General features: G+C 35.2%; 1 protein-coding gene across 1 annotated transcript in view; it reads left to right on the forward strand.

Annotated features, from left to right (window-relative positions):
* CFAP54 (cilia and flagella associated protein 54) overlaps positions 1 to 20,751 on the forward strand; it is a 101,765-nt gene that overhangs the window by 27,765 nt on the left and 53,249 nt on the right. The window contains exons 19-30 of the mRNA XM_053978379.1: positions 77 to 154; positions 238 to 359; positions 3,634 to 3,807; positions 6,093 to 6,185; positions 8,565 to 8,750; positions 9,746 to 9,888; positions 11,907 to 12,054; positions 13,037 to 13,192; positions 14,784 to 14,906; positions 16,916 to 17,050; positions 17,491 to 17,587; positions 20,450 to 20,539. Coding sequence (XP_053834354.1) covers positions 77 to 154; positions 238 to 359; positions 3,634 to 3,807; positions 6,093 to 6,185; positions 8,565 to 8,750; positions 9,746 to 9,888; positions 11,907 to 12,054; positions 13,037 to 13,192; positions 14,784 to 14,906; positions 16,916 to 17,050; positions 17,491 to 17,587; positions 20,450 to 20,539 — 1,545 coding nt within the window. The remainder of the gene's footprint in view (positions 1 to 76; positions 155 to 237; positions 360 to 3,633; positions 3,808 to 6,092; positions 6,186 to 8,564; positions 8,751 to 9,745; positions 9,889 to 11,906; positions 12,055 to 13,036; positions 13,193 to 14,783; positions 14,907 to 16,915; positions 17,051 to 17,490; positions 17,588 to 20,449; positions 20,540 to 20,751) is intronic.

Here is a 20,751-nt window from a genome sequence, read left to right on the forward strand (position 1 = left end):
AAGACTACATATTAACCTCTCACTCAATTTTTTGCAATAGCACTATCAAATAACTCAGTATTTCCTTCCCACACAGGTGCTCAAGGTGTTGACAGAAGTCCTAAGTCTAGTAAGTCTCATGAGAAGAATATTGAAGATTTCCAATATTTATCAGGTAAGACTTATTACTTAAGATTTTAGAAGTATAATAAATTATTGTCACAGTTTTATAAATGTCTTAAAATATCTGTTTTCTAGAGGAACTTATACTAAAAAAAATTAAAAGGAATAAGCTATCCAGAGCAATATTTTTGATGCAAAAGGCTGCACAGAAGTTCCCTGAAGATTTAACTACTACTTCCCAAAGGCAGCTACTGGAGGTAATAAGAAAAAACTTTTGATGGAACTTCTTTACCATTAGCACAGTTTTTCATGTTCTGTGCAATTAAGACATGTAATACTACTTCTTATGAAAACAAGAAAAATTGAAGGAACTTGAAGGTCATCGTGTGTTTTTAACTTCTATTGTCAATTTTTTTCCTGAGAAGTTTCAAAGAATAAAGTGACCGTAAAACAAAGAAAGAGCACATCCCCAAATTTTGTGCACACATGCAAATTTCAGGAAACCCAAGAATAGATAAGGACTTTTCTGCTATACTGTATCTCCTGAACTTAGCAGTTATTAACATAGACATTGCCAAAATGTCAATCAGGTTTTCTTACTATAACCTTTGACATTGTTCTTTTTTTGAGATCTCCAAGTCTTCATAGAATACTTTAGCTGGTGATGATGACACGGACTTTATTTTATTCTTTCTAAAAAAATCAGTTTAGATATTGGGATTTTGGAATTATTGGAGCTAAAAGCAGAGTCTTCCTGGGTTCATTTCAGTCTCTTGAAATCAATGAGAGTATTTCCATTGACATTTGTGCCATCATCTGTTCATGAAAATTGCCAGATCATCAACAGGGCTTGAAATTTCTTTATAGCCTGTACAACAGATAACAGAATCTGCAATTTTTACCATATAATATATAAAAGAGTATTTTAAACAAGGTTTCTAGAAGTTGTTTTTCTTTTAAGTGCCACAAATTTGGAAGCATGATAAGTAATACATATATTTTTAACACCAGAAGAATGCAAAAACTGAATCAGAAAATGCATACATTAAAAATATTTCTCATATATTTGTAAAATATATGTTACTTATGAAAATCATATCAGATGTTGTGATATAGTATGCAAATTATAACTGTAGTCACCAGTGAAGACTTACAAGTATTTCCCAAGAAATATCTGGTTATCCCAAACAAACATTTACCAAGATGTTACACTGCCCTACACCACATTTTACTTCTGTGCACTTTTCATCCAGAAAAATGTAGATAAAAAAATATAATATATCTGCAGGTAGTTACCAGAAAATATCAGAATTCATTTTGTCTGGACAAACTTAGCATGACCTCTTTTGATATTTGTTTTATGATTAAATATTTAATTATATGCTCAATTAATTTTCCTGCTTGAGGTGGATGGTGCTCACTTAATAAGCAGCAAATCCATACTTTTATTTTCATGCTTTTGCTTTTTTTAAATTGTAGAATTTTATATAGAATTCCATCTTCTGTATTTATGTAGAATTCTGTCTTTTCTCCTGTAATCAGCACAATATGCTACAAATCTGTTTTTATTATGTAGCAAAATAGTAAGCAGTTTATTTTATTTTGAGAAGCATACAAATAACAATTTCTCAATGCAGTAAAGAACTAAGTAGATATGGAAGCTTCTGAGTCATAGGTGTTTACTCAATTGCATCAAACTGCTTAATGAGCTGCTGTGCATTTTTATTATTTCTTTCACAGTTGTTTAATTCTTTCTTCCTGTCCTATATGTCTAGTTGGACATCCAATTTTTACAGAATTGGATACTCTGGTAGTTCTCATTGGCCAGTTGTAATATTGAATTTATGTGATTAAGTTAATATCATGGTACAAGTCTGTGACAGAGGTAGGGATAAAATGTATTTTATCTCAGGTCAAGCATTTGGGGGTTTTTATGGTGACATTTGGCTTCTTGAACCGCACGATTATTCTTGCTCATCTTGCAACACTGCCACATTTATCATCTTCCAGGTTCTACAATTACTGAAGTACAGGTCATGCAGTACCACTCTCAGTCACAACACCATCTTTATTCAACCTGGGAGCATTTTCACCCTTGCACTAATCAGAAATATATCCTCAGACAAGAATGAGTACATGATACTTTTAATTAAAAATTGTGTCATAGGACTGCTTACCATGGAGAAGTATAGTTTTTAAGGAAACCATGAAGCTTCAAACTGCCGATTGCAAAAGTTGAATGGTTGTGTGATGGAAAGAGTCACTCTGTATCTTGTTCTTTATCTTATACCCTTCCTGTAGGATCCACTAGGGTGGATGCAGCCCTAATCTAAAGGGTGAAGGAATGAGGTGGAGTGGTAGAGCTGTGAAAATGATTAGCTATGCAAAAGGCTCTATTAAATCTTAGCTCCCTGTTTCACTCATTTATCCATAAACCTGAAATATTTTCATAATTTTTGGACGTGAGATTCCAAGATGACTCAGTCTGTGATCTGACCCACTATGGTGTAATCTTCCAAATGTATGAGAACAGAAGCAAGGAACTGTTAAGGTGCAAGATTATAGGATTGTCACTGAATTACCAATAACTTGGAAACTTTTTTTCATTTTGTCTTTCAGACTCAGCTCAGCCTAAATCCTTGGTTCAGTGTAGGGTACTAAAAGGCTTCAAATAAAATTTTTAGTTGTCAGAATATGTAAATGTAATCCTTGTTCATCTCTGTGAGTTGGCCTTTTTGGCTTTGATATGTACTGAACAGCTGTCACAAGTAAAGATGCAAAAGTACTAAGTTCTTAATATTAGATTGCCAAGTTAAGTTTCTCTTGAACTGGCAGTGAAATCAAGGTGAAGAAACCTACCAATTTGCTATTCAGTCAAGTAAGAAAAAAAGTGTAGCCTTGATCTCCAACCAAATGGCCACAATAACTGTGTTCAGGGTGTCCCCACATCTTTGACAGCTTTGTCAGTCAGCTTTCAGCTGTCTAGAGATAACCAAGAGAAAAATGGCTTAGCCCTACTTTTTCTGGACCCACATTCTCCTCTTTCTTTATTTGTAGACTTTATTTTTTTCCCTCTGTTTCTGAAGTACAAAAAAATTCAGTCCAGCTGCTTCTACAGCTCCTCTAGAAATTCCACAGATTAGGTTTACAGATCTCTCCTAAACAGGAGTTCATATCATTTTTTTTCTTGTTGGAGTTAACTGCTAGCTGGCACTAATTGCTTATCAAAATTATATGTGATCACTCTCTTTTTTCCTAGAGACTCTTCCAAAATTGGATATGCTTCTTTCATAGGTAGCCCTGCATTCTCTAATTATGAAGTTAATCTGCTTCAATGTAAGCTTACACAAAGTACCATCATCCTCATTTAGGATGTAGGATAATATGAAAAGCTCCTGAAAGTTTTCTACATAGCAGTGAAATTTTCTATGAGAACTTGAAAACAATGTATAAAATTTAAATCTTTCTGATTGTTATATTAAATCTGTCAGATTTTAATAGTTTTCTCTTTTGTTTTCATTTCAATCATAGGAAGCACTAACTTTAATTGAGCAAGTTGAAGTTGAACAAAGTGCATTGTATCGCAGTCTCAAAGAAGCTATGAGCAGCAAGAAAAAAAGCAGGACTCCTCCTCCTCCTCTGTTACTTTCTAGGTCACATTGCTCCATGACATTTAAACCAGCCCCGTTTGATTCAGATATTCAGGTAATGTTTTTCATGATGACTGCATAAAAAATAGCTAAACCATACACAAGAGAAAAAGTTGTTTCAACAGTGCTATACCAACAAATTTTTATTTTTCTTTGTTCCTGAGAGGATTATGTTATTCTGACTTAATTAAGTATCCCCTTTTTTTTTTTTCCTGTGAGTCAGTTTTCCTCTGTGACTCACTGTTTTGATGTTCACATTTGCATGCGACTTCTTAATCTTGTGCATCATGTCACTTGGTGCTTCTGTTGTCTAATACTTATTCCAAATATCAAAAGCAAATTTTCTTGCTTAGGGGTTGACATAGTCCTAGTTACCCTCTGAAGAGAGACGAGATGCAAAAAAGTACAACACTGAAGTCTCTATTAATGAAGTGTTGAAGTGACATAGTTCAGGTGGAAATAATCCACTTTCTGTTGAATACATAGAGTCACAGGACTATGTGGATCATAGGGGGTATTAGGAGAGGTCTCTTGTCCAACCTTCTGCTTGAAGTGGGGTTGGCTGTGAGACTAAAACACTTCGCTCAGAGCTTAATGCAGTCAGTTCTGAAAACTTCGAAGAATGGAGACAACTTCTCTGGAAAGTGTGTTCCAAAAGGGCAACATGTTCATAGAAAACTTCTTGTCTTATGTACAGTTGGAGTCTCCCTTGCTTCAATTTAGATTTATTGTTTTTCCTTCTCCTACCATGCACTACTGTGAAAAGTAAATGGCATCTACTCCTCTCCCTTCCTCTGTTAATCAAGTAATTTTATCACAGAGGCCAGTCATGGTGGTCAGCCCTGATTTGCTCTTAGTAAATCCCTTCTGACTGTTCCAAATCACTTTATTCGCCATCCCTTGTCTAGAAAGGATTCAAACAGGCTGAAGTATGAAAAAATCATTAGCTGCAGTTTTCTTGAGAAAGAAATTTTCATAGTGATTTTGCAAGCTTCTTCAAAATAATCATGTGTATACACCCAGTAGAAACTCAAACCTTATTAATCGTGGTAAGAGTATTTCTGTGATCAGTTGTTTCATAACCTGCAGTTTTCTTGCAGTTTTATTACTAAATTTCAAATAAATTTATTAGGGAAAAGTTTATCATTTTTGTCCTTACTGAATCTAAAATAAAATTTAAAAATCTCTCAAACTTTAAAGTTTGGTAGTTCATTTGTTTTAGTATGTGTTCCAACTTCTTTTTGTTAAATATAGGAGAGTGAATGCAGCATCTTGGGCCGCTAGATGGCGAAGTGTGATTATTATTCTTATAATTTGAGGCTAGGTAGTCTAGAAGACATTTTTTTTCTGAAGTTAACACATAGCTGTTAAGCAGACAGGAAAGGTATTTTTTTAATGTAGAAGTTATGAACTGAATACTTCAGATTTAGTTAGTTTCTTAGGATAAATATGTGCCTCGGATTTAATTAGACATATATAGTTCTTGTACTAGGAGTCAAAATACCTGAGGGATTTTCAGATCTTAAGGCTCATTTGCTGAAAATAGTCTTCTCCATTTCAATAACACCTTGTGAAAAACAGTCAACAGGGAAACATCAACAGATGTCATAATTTAGACTTCTGTACAGCCTTTGATATGGTCCCACATGACATGGCTGATCTCCAGATTGAAGAGACATGGATTTGATGGGTGAATCACCATTCATTGCATAAGGAATTGGCTGGATGGACACAACCAGAGTTGTAGTCCATGGCTCTATGTCCAGGTAGTGGATGGTGATGAGTGGGGTCCCTTAGAGCTCACTCTTGGAATCACTCACACTGATGCTCTTCAGTATCTTCAGTGATGACAGACACTGAGATCAAATGCAGCCTCAGCAGGTCTGATGACTCAACAGAAGGAAGGGATGTCATACCTGCATTTATTTTGCCTGATTTTAAGGATCTATCCTCAAGTAGTTTGCTAAATAGGAACTCAATGCCAACTTTAGAAGAATACCATTGCAGGGATAATAATGGATCATGGATGAATAATGGATCTAGGTGACTTTAAATCTATGACCTCTAGAGTCTGTGCTTTGGGATAGCATTGAGGAATAGGTAACTCAAGGTGGGGTTAGGATAATGGAGAATCATCTGTTTTTATTCCCACTAGTTGTATATCTAGTTTTCCAGCTAAATAAATTAATTGATGTTTTTAGTGCAGTTAGACTATACTTTTTTCTAAGTAAGTAGAGTTTTTTTGCAGAGACTGTTTTCACAAAATTTGTACATTCTACATTAGGCAAAAATTGGAAACAATAGCGTGCATCAAGTAATTTTGTTCTCATTTTCTTCAAGGTTTCATGGTACTGTATTTTGGGCTGTGTAGCAGGAGGAAGTAATACGAAAGTAAGGTTAAATAGCAATAAACTTCAAAATTCAGGAGAAGAGGTAAGACAGAGGTAAAACTTGTTTAGTTAATTCTTATTCCTGTTAAAAAATCCAACTCTAATTCTTTCTATCTGACACATTTTTTAAAATCATGTAACTGGCTAAGCCTTTAACAAACTCTTCTATCTTTACACCAAAAAGTTTCCAGGAATCTTTTTTGAATAAGAAAATAAATTACTCAAAAGTGTCAAAATTTAAACAAATCTGTACCTTGTTACAAGTATGGTTTTTTGAGTAATATATAAGAGATGCCAAAGCAAAAGAAAGTATATGAAGCATTTCTAGAGTGTGCTCCAGACACTACTCTTCCCAGGAATTAAAAAAAAAAGAGAAATTCTAAACAGATAAAAATTCATTATTCTTCTTAATTGTGTAACTTCTATCAGCTATTTCTTCTAAACAAGACATTGCCTTACTTAATGCTGCCAGCATGATAATATAACTTTTTAAATAACCTTCACATTCAGACACAGTTTATTTCTAGGTTCATGCTCTTTCCCTTTCATTCTGTGAACATGTGGTATGGTGAATTATCCCACACATCTTTAATTACTTATGACTGATCATGTTGACTGTGTTGGTACTTCTATGTTATTTGTTCATTACAATTTGACCTTTAATTTTTTGGATTTTTTTGTATGTTTCTTTGTTTATTTGTTGTTTGGTTTGGTTTTGCATTTTTAGGGAGTTTTTTTTTTTCCTTTGAAACACATCCTGCTGTTTCTGCACAGACTGAGAAAATTCTGGTTTTCATTCACTCATGCTTGCTATTGCATTTTCCTCCTGTATGACAACAATGAACCATCCAAATACTGTGCATTTTGTAATTTAATAAAGGAGCAAGAAAGCTTCAGCATGTCCTCATCAGCTTCTGTAGTCTAACCCTTCACTGATCACCTCAGTGATCATTTTTGTATCTGGAAATCTTTTTATTAAGAGTTCTGTTCTTTGCAGGGCAGGTCTCTTGTGCTTTGTGACAGAAAAATGATGTCAATCTCTTTTGCCTGATGTTTCAGGCTTTCCTGGCTTTGTAAGCAAGCTCTATACTAACACTGATAGACTTGTGTTTGGTGACAGAGAGGGAATCTGCACCCTTTGTTCCTCTGGCTCCCCTCCTTAAAGGAAAATGTATGAAAAGAGTAGGTGTGTGTAGGTACTTGCAGTAGAGGCTTTGATGTTATTCCTGATACGCTGATCATCAAATCCACAAAAATGAGCTTCCTGTGACGTTTAGCGAGTTAGTTTCAATATTTCATTCCATCTCAGGTGATTTAAGTGTTTCACAGGTAACTTTCACCCCACTGCCAGCTGTTTTTTCTGTGAATTTGCTGCAGTCCATTCAAGCCACTGACCATCTTAGCTCTGGACACACACATCTGAGGTTAACCATACACCTCTGCAATGGAACTTCTGTTTGCTTTAGGATATGCTTTTGCAAAATGCTGATCTGCAGACAAAGTCTCTATCTGCTGACTTCAATAAAAAATGTTTAGAGTTCTTGGGGATAGAATAATCTATCAACTTATCATAAAGGGATGTTGCAGACTGTTGTACACTTATTTCTGGTCTGCTAGTTCAGGATTCAGCCCCAGCATCCTGAAGGGATTTCAGTTGTTCAAAGGTCTCCTTATGAAGGACAGACTGTTTGAATAAGAGCATTGTATTGATGCTGCATTATGATGATCTCGATTCTCATATTATCCTTCTATCACTGTCACTTGTTTCTTATTTCAAGACCCTTGAAGTATTTGAATCTTCCTTGTGTAAGTCAGCTTGGTCACAGAGAGGAAGGTGGAAAATCCTCTTAGGTGTGAGCCATGATGTTAAAGTGCAGGAATACAATTACTTATAGGAAAAATGAAGATCTTGAAAGTATGCTGTTTATTTCACAGCCTCCAAAATACTGTTAATGGTGCTGAAAAGAACCACAGATATCTCTGCCTATATCTGATACAAGTAGGTGCCATGTCTGAAGGACATCAGTATGATCTTTGTCTGGAAGCACAGCTCAGGGACAGAGTGTTTCAGCTCAGTGACTGCAAGCATGGGCAATCACTGTGTGAATGTTCAAATGGACACAAGTATCTTAAAAAAACATCAGGTCCTGGTACTTAACTGTTCTCTTAGGTTATGTGCTCTGTGTACACATCATCATTCCAGAGAAAACTGATCCTTTTTTTTCACCTACCATTTCATTGTTTTCTCATCGTTTTCAAGAATTTAATACAAGAATCTAGTACATCACAAGCTATTAATCGAGATTGTACTTTGACTGTATCCAAGACCATTAAATAATTTGTTTAATAATAAAAGTTTAGAATTTGAGATTTGTTTTGATGTGTACAGCGAGTCTAACTAGAAAAATATTTTTATTGGTAGATACCGGCAGATGGAAAAACTCTCTTAGAAGTACAAGGGTTAGATGCCAATGAGAAATACATATTTGCTGTCGCAGCATATTCTTCAGATGGAAAACTTATTGGGGATGCAATTGGGCAAATGACTAAGCCAATCCTTGCCTATCCACCCCTTTCTGCTACTACTGTTCAAGCATATCTAACTCAGGTAGGGTTATAATATGATGATGGACACCTACTTTTGTTTGGTTGTAATTACTTGTTTTCAGTGGTTATTCTAAAACTGCATCTGGTAACATCTTGAGACCTTCTTGCTGAAAGCTTGATAAGCAGAAATCACAATTTTACAATTTTAACATAAAAATACTATATCTAAGTAAGTTCATTCTTAATTCAAAATTATTAGAAATATCAGGTTAAGTGGAAAGGACTCAGATAGTTTTCTTGCCCATCTCTTTTTACAGTCTGCATTTAACTTCTTTCTTTTTTTTTTTTTTTTATAATTTGGGTTTTTTTCATTTTTGTGGTTGAGACTAAGTACTAGAAATCATCTTGTTAGACATGATGGAATAAAAAATATTATTAAACTTAGCAGATATCAAAGCCAACCATTTTCATATTGAAATTAGTTTTGTAGTATCTTGTGAAAGACCACAAAGGTTGTCAGATCATTATAATTTTCTGTGTTCTTACAAAAAGGTATTTAAATCAGATTATGACACAGAGAAAAGTGAAATTTTCTAGCCATATAGATAGATCATGGGGAACAGTTAGAAGCTTTCCTAAAATATTCCAGTGTAAGACGTATCCACATGAATTTATGCCTACTTATTTGGCTTAGTTTACGTCCTGCTATTCAGAGGAGAAGGGCATTCTGCAGTATTAGCAAAAGAAAAGTGAACCTAAATGAATTTATATGCCTTCAAGAACTGCAGCACAATGCCTGTAAAGTTTTCCACACAGGGCTGATAGAGCACTGGTCAGCAGTCAAGAGCCCCCTTTGCTTTCTCTGGTGCTAAATCTGAACCACACTAATATTAGTAGAATCCGATTATTGCTGCATGTATTTTATTCAACTGTGTCAGGATATTCTTAGAGAAATTGTAAATTTACATGTTGTGGGTAATTTTGAAACCTTATTTATCCTGTAATTTTGTCTGGCTTGGTTATTCCATGTCAACTCACTGTTTGTTTATTTTGTAGGTAGCCTATCAGACGGGCAATTTTAGATTAGCCAGAGCAGCGTTTTCACCAATGTGGGATTACTTTGTTTCAGTTTCTTCTCCACTGCCTCCCAATGCAGCTGTAATTTCTGCAAGAAGTAATTTGACTATATCTGAAAAAAGGTAATTGGTGAAACAAAATTAAAATAATAATTAATTATCTCTCATAATTTTTTTATTGTAGTTGTGCACATTTTATTTAGAAGAGTTCCAACTTGTGGAATTTTGTTCAGGCTTGTGATATGAAAAATGTTCTGAAATAAAGGTTTATAATTAGCAAAGCATTTTTGTTATTTATGGCACTGATAACATTTACACACCTAGTTATTTATAATGGCTGTTTTCTTAAGATAATTGTGAAACATTTCCAAAGTTGGTACTAGTTTTGTGTGATGCATTTTCATATGCAAAATGTATCATATGCACTGGGTTCTTGACTTTCCAATTAAGAGAGCAATAGATATCAGAAATTGTGAACAGTTTGTCAAGAACACCAACCAAAAAAGGTAAATGCTTGCTAATTTTGTTTTGGGGTGGCAATATAATGTGCCAATAGTCTTTGCATATGCTAAAGGGCTTTAGAGATATTTAAAATTAATTATTTCATGAAAAAATTTCAAATGTTCAACCATAATTATAGAAGGTTTTCATCACCCAGATAGAAATCTTGTTGTTACATTTACTGAAATTCAATTGATCCAGGCTCAGAAATACATCAAAACTGAATTTATTCCCAGATAAAAAATATTTTAATGAAATCATAGACATGAAATATTATAAGAAAAATAGTTTTATATGTAAGTCAGCTATTTATGCTTTGATAATGAATTAACATCCAATATAACTGAATACAAATAATCAACTTCAGTGTCTGCCCTTCAAGTGCCACCACATGTCTGATACCAGGCATACAAATGCACGAAGGGTCTTGGTGTTACATGCCATAGCCATAGCAGCAGTTGGGATTTTCAGCCTGTGGATTGCAATGATGCTGGCAGAAAATCACTATGCATGCAATTTCATGACTATGTGGGGTTTTTTAATCTATTCCTGGCCTAGGCAACAAACCAAGAATAGTCATTGTGCTGCTGTCTGCATTTGTTTTATTATTGCTATTTTTTCATAAGCAATTTTTTTAACACATCCGGCTCTAGAGATAACATTATAATGAGTCTGTTTTCAGATAAATCAGATGAAGACAGAAAATTTTAAGCAGCTGTGCAAAGCAGTTTTGGGGATTTTGCTTTTCTGATGGTTATGGCCAAGCCTCTTTTTTTTGTTTTTCAATTAACATGGAAGATTCTCACAGCTGTGGTATCAGGTAGTTTCAGTTTTACTGAGCAGTAGGTAAGAAATTGGACTCGCTAAAGGGACAGCAGAGGGAGCCTGAAGGAAAGAAAACCTGTGTTTCCAGCCAGAAGCCATGGTGGTGGTATCTTGGTAATGTCAAGTGAGTGAATGTGTCTATTTGATCTTCCTTCTCGAGTTTCAGTCTCGTTCAGGAAATACAATCGAGAAGAAGGAATTTATTTCTTGTACTTCAAAATCATAGGATTTTTCCTGTAACAGAAATATTTAAAAAATACAAAAATACAGCAATTACAAATGCCTCTCTGTCCCCAGGAAAGAGGAAAAAAATCTAACCAAAAAATATCTTGACAGAAAAGCAGGCAAAAGAGACTTGTAATACAAGACATAAGTGTTGAAAAGGAGTCTGTTAGTAATACTTACTAATGGACTTCACAACTGTGCGTATCATTGTCAGAATACAGAAGAACAATGTGTAAAAGGAGACAGTGAAAAAAATAAGCTGTTGCATCTGAAGTCTTGAAAGACAGTTCAAAATTATTTTCACTGGATTGGATGATGCAAATAAGGAAAAGTTGTCTTAGATTAGTAGAAAGTGGATAGCAATTTCAAAAGAAGTCGTATTTTTATTTATTTAGCTTTTAATTTACAAATTTTAAACAAATTTTTATATTTTATATGTAACTCTTATTTCTAGAAGAAATTATAGTAATCATTTTTGTCCATAATTTTAAAACTAAAGACTTCATTTTATTATTATGCAGTGTCAGGCATGCAAGATCTGAATCATAATTAACATGTTTTTACCATTCTTTTGCTTTTTTATTTTGTAGGTTACGTTTTGAAGCGGTATCTCAGACTTCTCCTATTACCTTGCACCTCTTTTTGAGGAATATATTTGCTGTTTCTGATATTAATGTCGTGGAAGGAGCACTGTTCTGTGATTCCATCTGTTCCAATGAGATATTTTATACAGAGCAAGTATGTGTGGTTTAAAATAATGTACTGGATTTATCAGCTTTATTTCATTAGCTTTATTTCATCATTGCAAGATAGATGTGGCAATCAACTAATCCTATTTACAGAATACTCCATTTTCTGTGGGTTACATGGCCTTTCTTTCTGAAGTATTTCAGAAGCTGTTGGTTTTTTAAATCCTGCTGGAATGATGGTTTCTGAATCAGTCATTGCCTAATCCAAAGCCCACAGATTCCTACTTAAAATGATTTTTCTTGACTTCAGTGGTGGTAGACTGTAATATAAGAAACAAGTATAATAATTGTTATTTTTGTCCCATTAAGATCTACCTTGACTTTTAAATTTTAAACATTTATGCTATGTAATATATGTATTTTAAATAAGATGTGACTTCTAACAGGTTTTCATGGTTTTAATATAGTAATATTTTATTTCAGAGTTTTTTATAGTATAATGGCATGTTAATGACAAGAAACACCCTTTCTTTTTTATTTGGATAGTCAGGCTTTGCCTCCTCTTTTATTGCATTCCTATTCTATTCCTTTCTTTGCTGAAGTACTTGTAAAAAATGTGAGCAGTTGATTACTCTGTGACTTTACAAGATCAACTCTCACTTGCAAGGACTGCAACATATAACTTGAAGGGAAAAGAAGGATTTATCCTTCCCTTGCCACCTCTGAGGGGCTAGCATGCGAAATTTCTACTCCACATAGTTTGAGATTATTAATCAGCCTCAATTTGTAAATTATATGGGCAAACTCAGAGGGCACAATTAGATCAAGAGCAATCATTTCCTTTAGTATCAGGAATAATGTGGTTTTTAGTATACCTCTAACAGATGTAAATTTAAATTAATTCTTAAACTTTTATCTTACTTGCGGCTTATCCTGCTTTTTAAACTGCAGTAACATCTGTCTTCTTCCACTCTCAAGTTATTTAAACAACAGAATGAATATTTAAATCAAAATGTGTTTTTCTTTTGCAGGTAGCTAGATTAGCAGAATGTGAAAGAATGACTGTGGCAATTGAACTTAGCAACTGGTTGAACGATCCAAGTTATGCCCTGCAGTCTGTTGTACAGTGTTATGGTCTCCTCGCCCCACTTATTTATCACAAGATTTTTTTAGTGCCAGTAGTTCAGGTGAGAGCATTTTAAGACAAAGCAGCTGTCAGGTCCTGCAGTTATAGTGATTCAAATTAAACTTATAATAGGCAGTACAGTTGGAGAGCTAAATATCTAGGCTTTGAATTCTTAATAGCTGATGTTTTTGAGTTTTATGTGTCCCCAATGTAGATAAGTTTGGTGTAAGCTGCACACATTCTGCTCTCAAATATGGTGAAGTAACTGCAGAGAATCAGTTGTTTCTTTAGGGTGATTGTTGGTATTTTAAACTGTAGCAGATCTACAGTTTAATCCTACAGTGTAATTTCTACTTGAATGTTATTTGCAGATGGCATTTTTATTTAAATTCAGAATGTTTGCTTCATATACAGTTTTGTTTTCTTCTTAAATAAAAGAAAGTTATTCAGTGTTTTGACAATGCAGTCTTTAGTTTTCAGGCATGTGCTCCTTCCCAGAAGCAAGCACCTTCTCTTCAAAAACAGACTACATTTTATGAAACAGCAGATGTGGTTTTTAGATTCAGCAAGCATATAGTAGAAACATGCAAATCTTTTTCCTGTAATTAGGTAGCCTTTTTAGGTAGCAGCAATAAGAGTATATTTGCTCTGTGAGAAAGAATGAGGTGACTGCACTGTAGGTGAGGCAGAGACCAGCAGCATCTGAATATGGCAGACAGAGCAGGGTGCTGGTAAGAGGATCCAGGACAGTCCAGAGAACATGAGGTTATTGGGCTGGCCCAGGCTCCATCCAGGAGAAAAAGTTGGGAGGTGCAGGAATTGAAACCAGGGGCTGAAGGCAAGGCTACAGCACAGGTCCAAGGCCCATCCAGGAGAAAGAACTGAAGACCAGAACAGCAGTACCACAGCTCAAGCAGGGACTGAAGGCTTGTGCCTGAGCTTGATTGCCACTCTTGGGCTCCTGGGCAGAGGATATGAGGGGAGGTCTCAAGTGAGGATGCTCAGGGAAGGACTGCTGGGACACTTAGGGCCCTGAGAAGTTTTCAGGAGTAATTAGGGGAAAAAAAAAATCATCTATTTGAATACAGGGATAGCTTCTTGCTTAAGACGCTGTTGGCTGTGGTGTCCTACTAAAGGTACAGCTAGTCACTGGAAATAGCTCTTCTTTCAGATTTCTTAATTAAAGTGAAAAATAATTTAGCCACATGTTCTTTTCATTTCTGATGGACAAAACTGGGGGAAGAAATATTTTATTTTTACAGCATACTGGAAATATTTTTTTTTCATTTGAAATTCTTACCATCTCAATATATTTTTAAACAGTCCTCCAGTAGGATTATTTCACTGAATTAGACATTCTTGCATTCCATGTTAGTTAAATCAGTAAAAATATCCATCATGTATCTGTATGTTAATATCTGGGATTTTATGCAAACATGTAATTTATTCCAAAAGACTGTGGTTGAAATCTTGACATTGTTCAATGAAATGGAAATTTTATTATTGGCATTTGTACAGCTAATGTTTTATCCTATTAATTAGATTTCCAAGTATTTTTAAAGTTTACCATGAAATACAGTGGGCTGTACAGAGGTAGAAGCTTGTAAGTATGCTCCAGACTCCAAATTTTGTTTTAACCCTTGTATTTACAGATCCTCATTAAATGCTTGGCTGTTCTCCAAGAAATTCCAAGTGCTACTTTGCAAAGGAGACAGGAAGGATGTTATGAGAGTATTCAGCACATGATAGCTTGTGCTTCATATCATACAGCAAAGGTATGGTCTGTATTTTTGTGGTTACTGCTTAATTTGAGATACAGCTCTTGGCATTTTGAAGAAAAAAGAAGAGAGATTTAGTAAGCTGGCCTTCAGAATGATGTCTTAGAGAACCAGCAATTTTAAATAGTAAAGGCATACAAATACTTCTAAGTATCTTTGAATCAGTGCATTTTTATAACAATGACATTATGACTTTTTACTATTTATTCAGGAAATAGTCTATTAGTCTGTGTCATCAGATCTACATTTTATATGATTTGTGTAATTTTACATTTAAGGCAGTACTATTTTCAATAAGACGTACATGTAATAAATACGTTTAAAAGTTTATTTATTGCAAATGAGCATATTTGTAGTTTTAATCAGATTAACATATCTGTTTTAGTTGCTAATTAGATACAAGAGACTTTATACTGTTTAGTCTTGCATGCTGTCAAAAATAAAAACACCTCGACTTTCAACCATAATATATATCTGTAGATGACATTTATGATTCAGATACTTAATCTATTTGGTGAGATAAGGAGAAACACGGTACTGGATTTTTTCCCTCATGTATAGGGACATACTGCAGTTAATTACTCGCTACTGTAAATGTGTGATGCTGAAAAAATCAGCTTTCCTCTAGCTTTGGGTGTGTACCTCAACTAAGAGCTCATACTGAAGCTGAGCTGTGGCTAAGGATTTGAGGGATTCCCCCATGCTGGGTCTTTGTAGGAGCTGAATCTTTGTGCTAACTTCACAAGACCAGATCAGTATCAAATAACCCTAAAAATGCTCTGCAAGGCCAGCATGGCTGTGAGGCCAGGAGCCAAGGGCAATGCCATGGCTGGCGGAGCAGCATCTGGTATTGAGGTTCAGCCAGGCATCCAGATGATCAGGCAAATTTGTGGTGATGAGGCAGGTCAGATTTGAAGCTGGGAAGTCAGTCCACAGGTCAGGATAAGGCCTGGTGAGGTGGCTAGAGTCAGACAGAGCCCAGCAAGCTGGTCCATCGTGATGGGAACAGTCCGAGGTCAAGCTCAGAAGCTGATCCATGGGCCAGGTGCCCAGTCTAGTGGATCCATTGCCACACCCAGGCATGACTTGCACCAAGCTGGAGACCGGCATTCCTGCCATATAGCAGCCAGCAGGAACTGTAGGCTTAGACTTGAGCTGAGAGGGAGCTCCTTGCCCCACAGGCATAGGCCCCAGGTGAATGCTGTCAGGGCCAATAAAGCCTATTAGAAGCCTTGAAACCTTGATTAAGTGTTTGTTGTAGGATTCCTCAGCTAATTGACTACCACTTAATATTGCTGATTTTTTTTTCCTTAGAGATAGCATTTCAACAGGATAGCATGCAGAATAGCAAAGAGAATGAGTGAATTGAAAATGCTTCTCATTAAAGCATGGTATATGTTTTTCTTTTGGCTTACAGTCAGGTCATGTACTGTGTTTATCCTAAGGTAATCTATACACTTAGGATCACAAAGGCAAAGATCCTAATGTGAAGTTAGCTTGCACATAGTAGAAGCACTTGGGCCTTTAGAGCTCTATCTAAAGAACATAAAGCCGTTGAAAAACATTTGCTATGCTGTTAATTTATAAATTTTGTAATTTAAAAATAAATTTCACCGGTCCTTTCACTAATACAGTTGGGATTTTAAAATGTGTACTTGATACCAGAGAGGCAAATGAGGATCATTTAGTTACCCTTTATGTTCTTTGATAGCAGTACTGTCTAAGAACAGGGAGAGTGTCAATCACAGCAATAGATACTTCTGGGTAAATCTTTCTATTCTCTGAGGGATAGGCTAAGCAGAAGTAGAACACATAGATAACATATCTGCAATTCCAATTTTTTTACATGTCTATAGTCCTGGGTGTTTTTATTAAAAGAAAGTTGCATATTGAGTAATTAATTTCTATTTGTAATATTCATGCATTTTGATAATTATAAGTAGGCAGTAATGAAATAATACATGTTATGTAAACAAAAAATTGTTTAGCAGATTATTCTTTTATAGGTACTGCGTTCATGGAAAGAGTATGAACTTTCAGCAGTTATCATTAACTATGGGAAAAAATTGTTGATCTCACCAGGAGTTTCACCTGGCCAGTCAGGAGATGTGAAAACTGAAGAAATACGCACTGGCAAAGAGGTAAAAGTAGTTGTTCTGGTTTTTACTTCTTCTTTTCTCTAAATTCTGTATTCTATTATTTTGATGACTAGATTTATTATTTTTTTTGTTCTAGAATCATAGAATGGTTTGGGTTGGAAGGGACCTTAAAGATCATCTATCTCCAACCCCCAGCCTTGGGCAGGGAGACCTTGCACTAGACTGGGTTTCTCAGTGCCTCATTCAGCCCAGTCTTGAACACCTCCAGAGATGAGGAGTCCCCATGCTTGACAAAATATGCTGTGCTAAAAAAATAATGAACATAATTTTAGTTTCATCAGAAAAGAAAAATAATACAATATTGATGAAATTATAAGGTATAGATTTAGAAGACTTGTGATCTAAGCTGAATTCCACTATTGACAAGCTGGTTTTAGTTAAGTTAAAGCTAAGCTTTCGTAACAAAGTATTTAATATTTCAGAGACGTTCCTCAAGGGCATCCCATTTAGCTGCAATGGCAAAAGCAGCAGAAAATCTAAATACTCTTGAATCAAATCTCCTCAAACTGACAGAACCAGGTGGGTGTACTGTTGAAACACGTCTTATCCTTGTCTATGGAGTTTTCTATGGTTTGTTTGTAAAAAATTACATTTACTGAAGAAGTACTTTTATTTTTTGTATCTTCCATGATGACTCAACCAAAGCAATAATGATCACCTGGTAGAGATGTGTGTATTCATATTTTTGAAATTTCCACTGGAACACTCATTTCTTCTTTCAAAGGAATATTCCTTTGTGAACAGTTTTGCAAATATTTATGTTCTCCCAATCTGTTTAAATTGGATTTCATGTTATTTAGGCTTGCTTTATCTTCTTAAATCAGAAAATGCAGTGGCAATAACCACTGTCCATTTATAGCTTGTCTTAATACCCTGCCAATGCTAGTAGTAATGACCATGGCAGGAAATTTTAGTGGAGAAAACTCTCTCTGAAGGAAGTTAACAGAAATTGTCCTTTTTGTGAGGGAATTGCATGCATACTAGTATTTAACTATATTTTAACTCAGGAATGAATATGTGTATTTTAAAATATCTTGGAGTCTGGATCAAGCGCAAGAATTTTCTGGCTAATAATCCTGCCAAAGTTAAATGAATTAACAAATAATTATAAAGAAAATTTGGTTAGAACTTAATCTCAGAGACACCACTGATTTTTTTCCCATTATATTTACATGGCATCTTGTATTCCTTGGAGCCTGGATGGAATTGCAGAGTAGTATAGGTTGGAAGGCATTTCTGAAAGGTATTTATTCCAATCCCCTTCTCAAAACAGGTGCAATTAGCTCTGGTTGCTCTGAGGCTTATCCAGTCAAGTTTTGAATCTTTATGAAGAAAGAGATTTCATAACCTTTATGGCCAACCTGTTCTGATAGTTAACCACCCTTATGGTTAGAGAGGTTTTCTTTATATGTGTTTGGTATTTTCTGATTTCCAGCTTGTTTCAATTGCCTGTTGTGTTATCAGTGAGGACAGTCTGTCTCCACATTCTGTATTCCTCCTGTTAGGTAGGTGTAGATTCCTCTTAGCCTTCTCTTCCTAAGATTGAATAAATCCAGTTCCCTCAGCCTCTTCATGCACTATAGCTCCTTATCATCTTGGCTGTCCTTCTCTTGACTTACTCCACTATGTCGGTGTCTTGTATTCCAGTGCCCAGGCACAGTAACCTAGATGTGGTCTCGCATCTAGAGAGGAATAGTCGTGTTCCCTGACCTGCTGGCCATGCTGTTTCTGGTATAGCCCAGTATGCAACTGGCCTTTGCTGCAAGACCGCACCCCTAGTTATCATCCATCACCTCTGTATATGCATTTGTTCAGAAGAGAAAGCATTCTTGTGAAAAATAGGATAAGAGGTGATGGAAAAATTCCATTAATCTGTGCAATAATCCTTCATTTTTGCTCACATTGATGCCTACATTCCTGCAGAACAAGTCACATAAGGAAAGAATTCTGTAAGTTAATTGAAAATCGTGTTGATTACTTAATAGAAAGTTAAATTAATGGATTGATCAGTTAGAAGAAACCCACATTTTCAGTAGCTGGGGAAATAATTGATCACTTAAGTCTGCTCTGTTGTTTAAAAAGCCTATTTGTCAATAGTTTCAGGATACAAATTGAGAAGAAGCCTTTTGGTGTGGCCATGCAAAGCTTACAGCTGTCCTTACAAATATGTATTAATGCTTTAGGGCAATGTGCACACCTGTAGGACATGCTGTTAAAAATGTTTTGGAAAAGGCCTTGTCATAGGAAATCCTTATAATTGGATCAACACTTAGCATTCCATTGATGATAGTCTACAAGAAAAATGGAGAAGAGCTGAATCTACTTCTTTCAAAAGAAGAGAAAACCAAAATATTTAACATGCAGTACAATTTAAATTCTGCAATTTCAAATCTTTTCCCATTAAAAAAATTTTGGGACATATTTTTCTTTGTGAAAATGCTTATTTGGAGCAACAATTTTTGAACTTGTCAAATTGGAGAGAGTACTAAAAAAGGATGTCCTAAAAAGAAAATTTTTAAAAGTCTGCTTTTCCTGCTGGCTGTCCTACTTAATTGGATATTATTTACATTCAACAGACCTAAACTGACTGTTCTTGCTGGAGGTTGTAGCTATTGATCCACAATTACAACTGGTTCCAGAGTGCGTTTTTAATCTTGATTTTTTCAGGGATTTGCTGCATTGATGTTTTTCAACCACAGGAGTTGTCTAAACACAAAATTTGTAGGTCGTTTTTTTTTATTAAGGAAAAATAACAAGTATTATATATAACATTGTTTTGGTGCTCATCAGCTGGTAATGCTGTTGTGTTTAACTGCCAGAAGCTTGAATCCAAGTTACTGTCCTATATATTCTGTATACTATTAATATCTGTGTATTCTATATGAAGTACATTATTTATAGAATATAAATTAAATCTGTACATATAGTTTTGTAACTATTTAGCTTAAGAAAAAAGAATCGTCTACCTACTTATGTTATCCATATGCAGAGTATGAATGTAAGCATTAGTCAATAGCAGTATCGTGGGATCAGTTCTTGTTGTATAGCCTTAAATACATTTTTGACATGTCCTTTCTGCACATTCTGCTCCACATGTGATTTTCATGGCTCTTTGTTAGAACTCTCATGAACGCCAGACATCCTCTGTATTAGTCTAGTAGCTGTAAGTTCATCAGTCACATCTGTAAGCTCTTATTTAAGTTGTGCAGCTACTTATATTAGAAGAAAAGAGCAAGCATTTGAATTTCTCTCTGGATGACAGTGAGATATTTAAAAGCAACCTCTGTGCTAGAGAAGGATTTTTTGGTCAGTTATAGGTGGAGTTTCTATTGTGTATTCTCACTGCTTTTCATAAGGGATTTCATTTGGTTGTTGATGCAGGTCCTGGAACACAGCTTACAGGAAAGGAATCTCCGTTGTTCCTCTACCCTGTAATTTCATGTTGGACATCAGAGCGTGCTTATCGAGAAGGTACGGATAGTTGGTGTTTATTTAATTGTAAGGGCTCCTTTACCTCAGAAACTTGCCACTAAAACAATCTCATTCTTGCTTGGAATAAGCTCTTGGGAATGTTACCTTCATTTGGATCTCAAATATACAGAATCAAGTGAAACATAGCTTATAAAAAGTTCTCAGTATAAACAGATTGAGAAGTGAATGCAACCAATTATTTGGGGTGTTGA

The sequence above is a fragment of the Vidua macroura genome, chromosome 5 (assembly GCF_024509145.1).
Source record: "Vidua macroura isolate BioBank_ID:100142 chromosome 5, ASM2450914v1, whole genome shotgun sequence".
NCBI classification, from domain to species: Eukaryota; Metazoa; Chordata; class Aves; order Passeriformes; family Viduidae; genus Vidua; species Vidua macroura.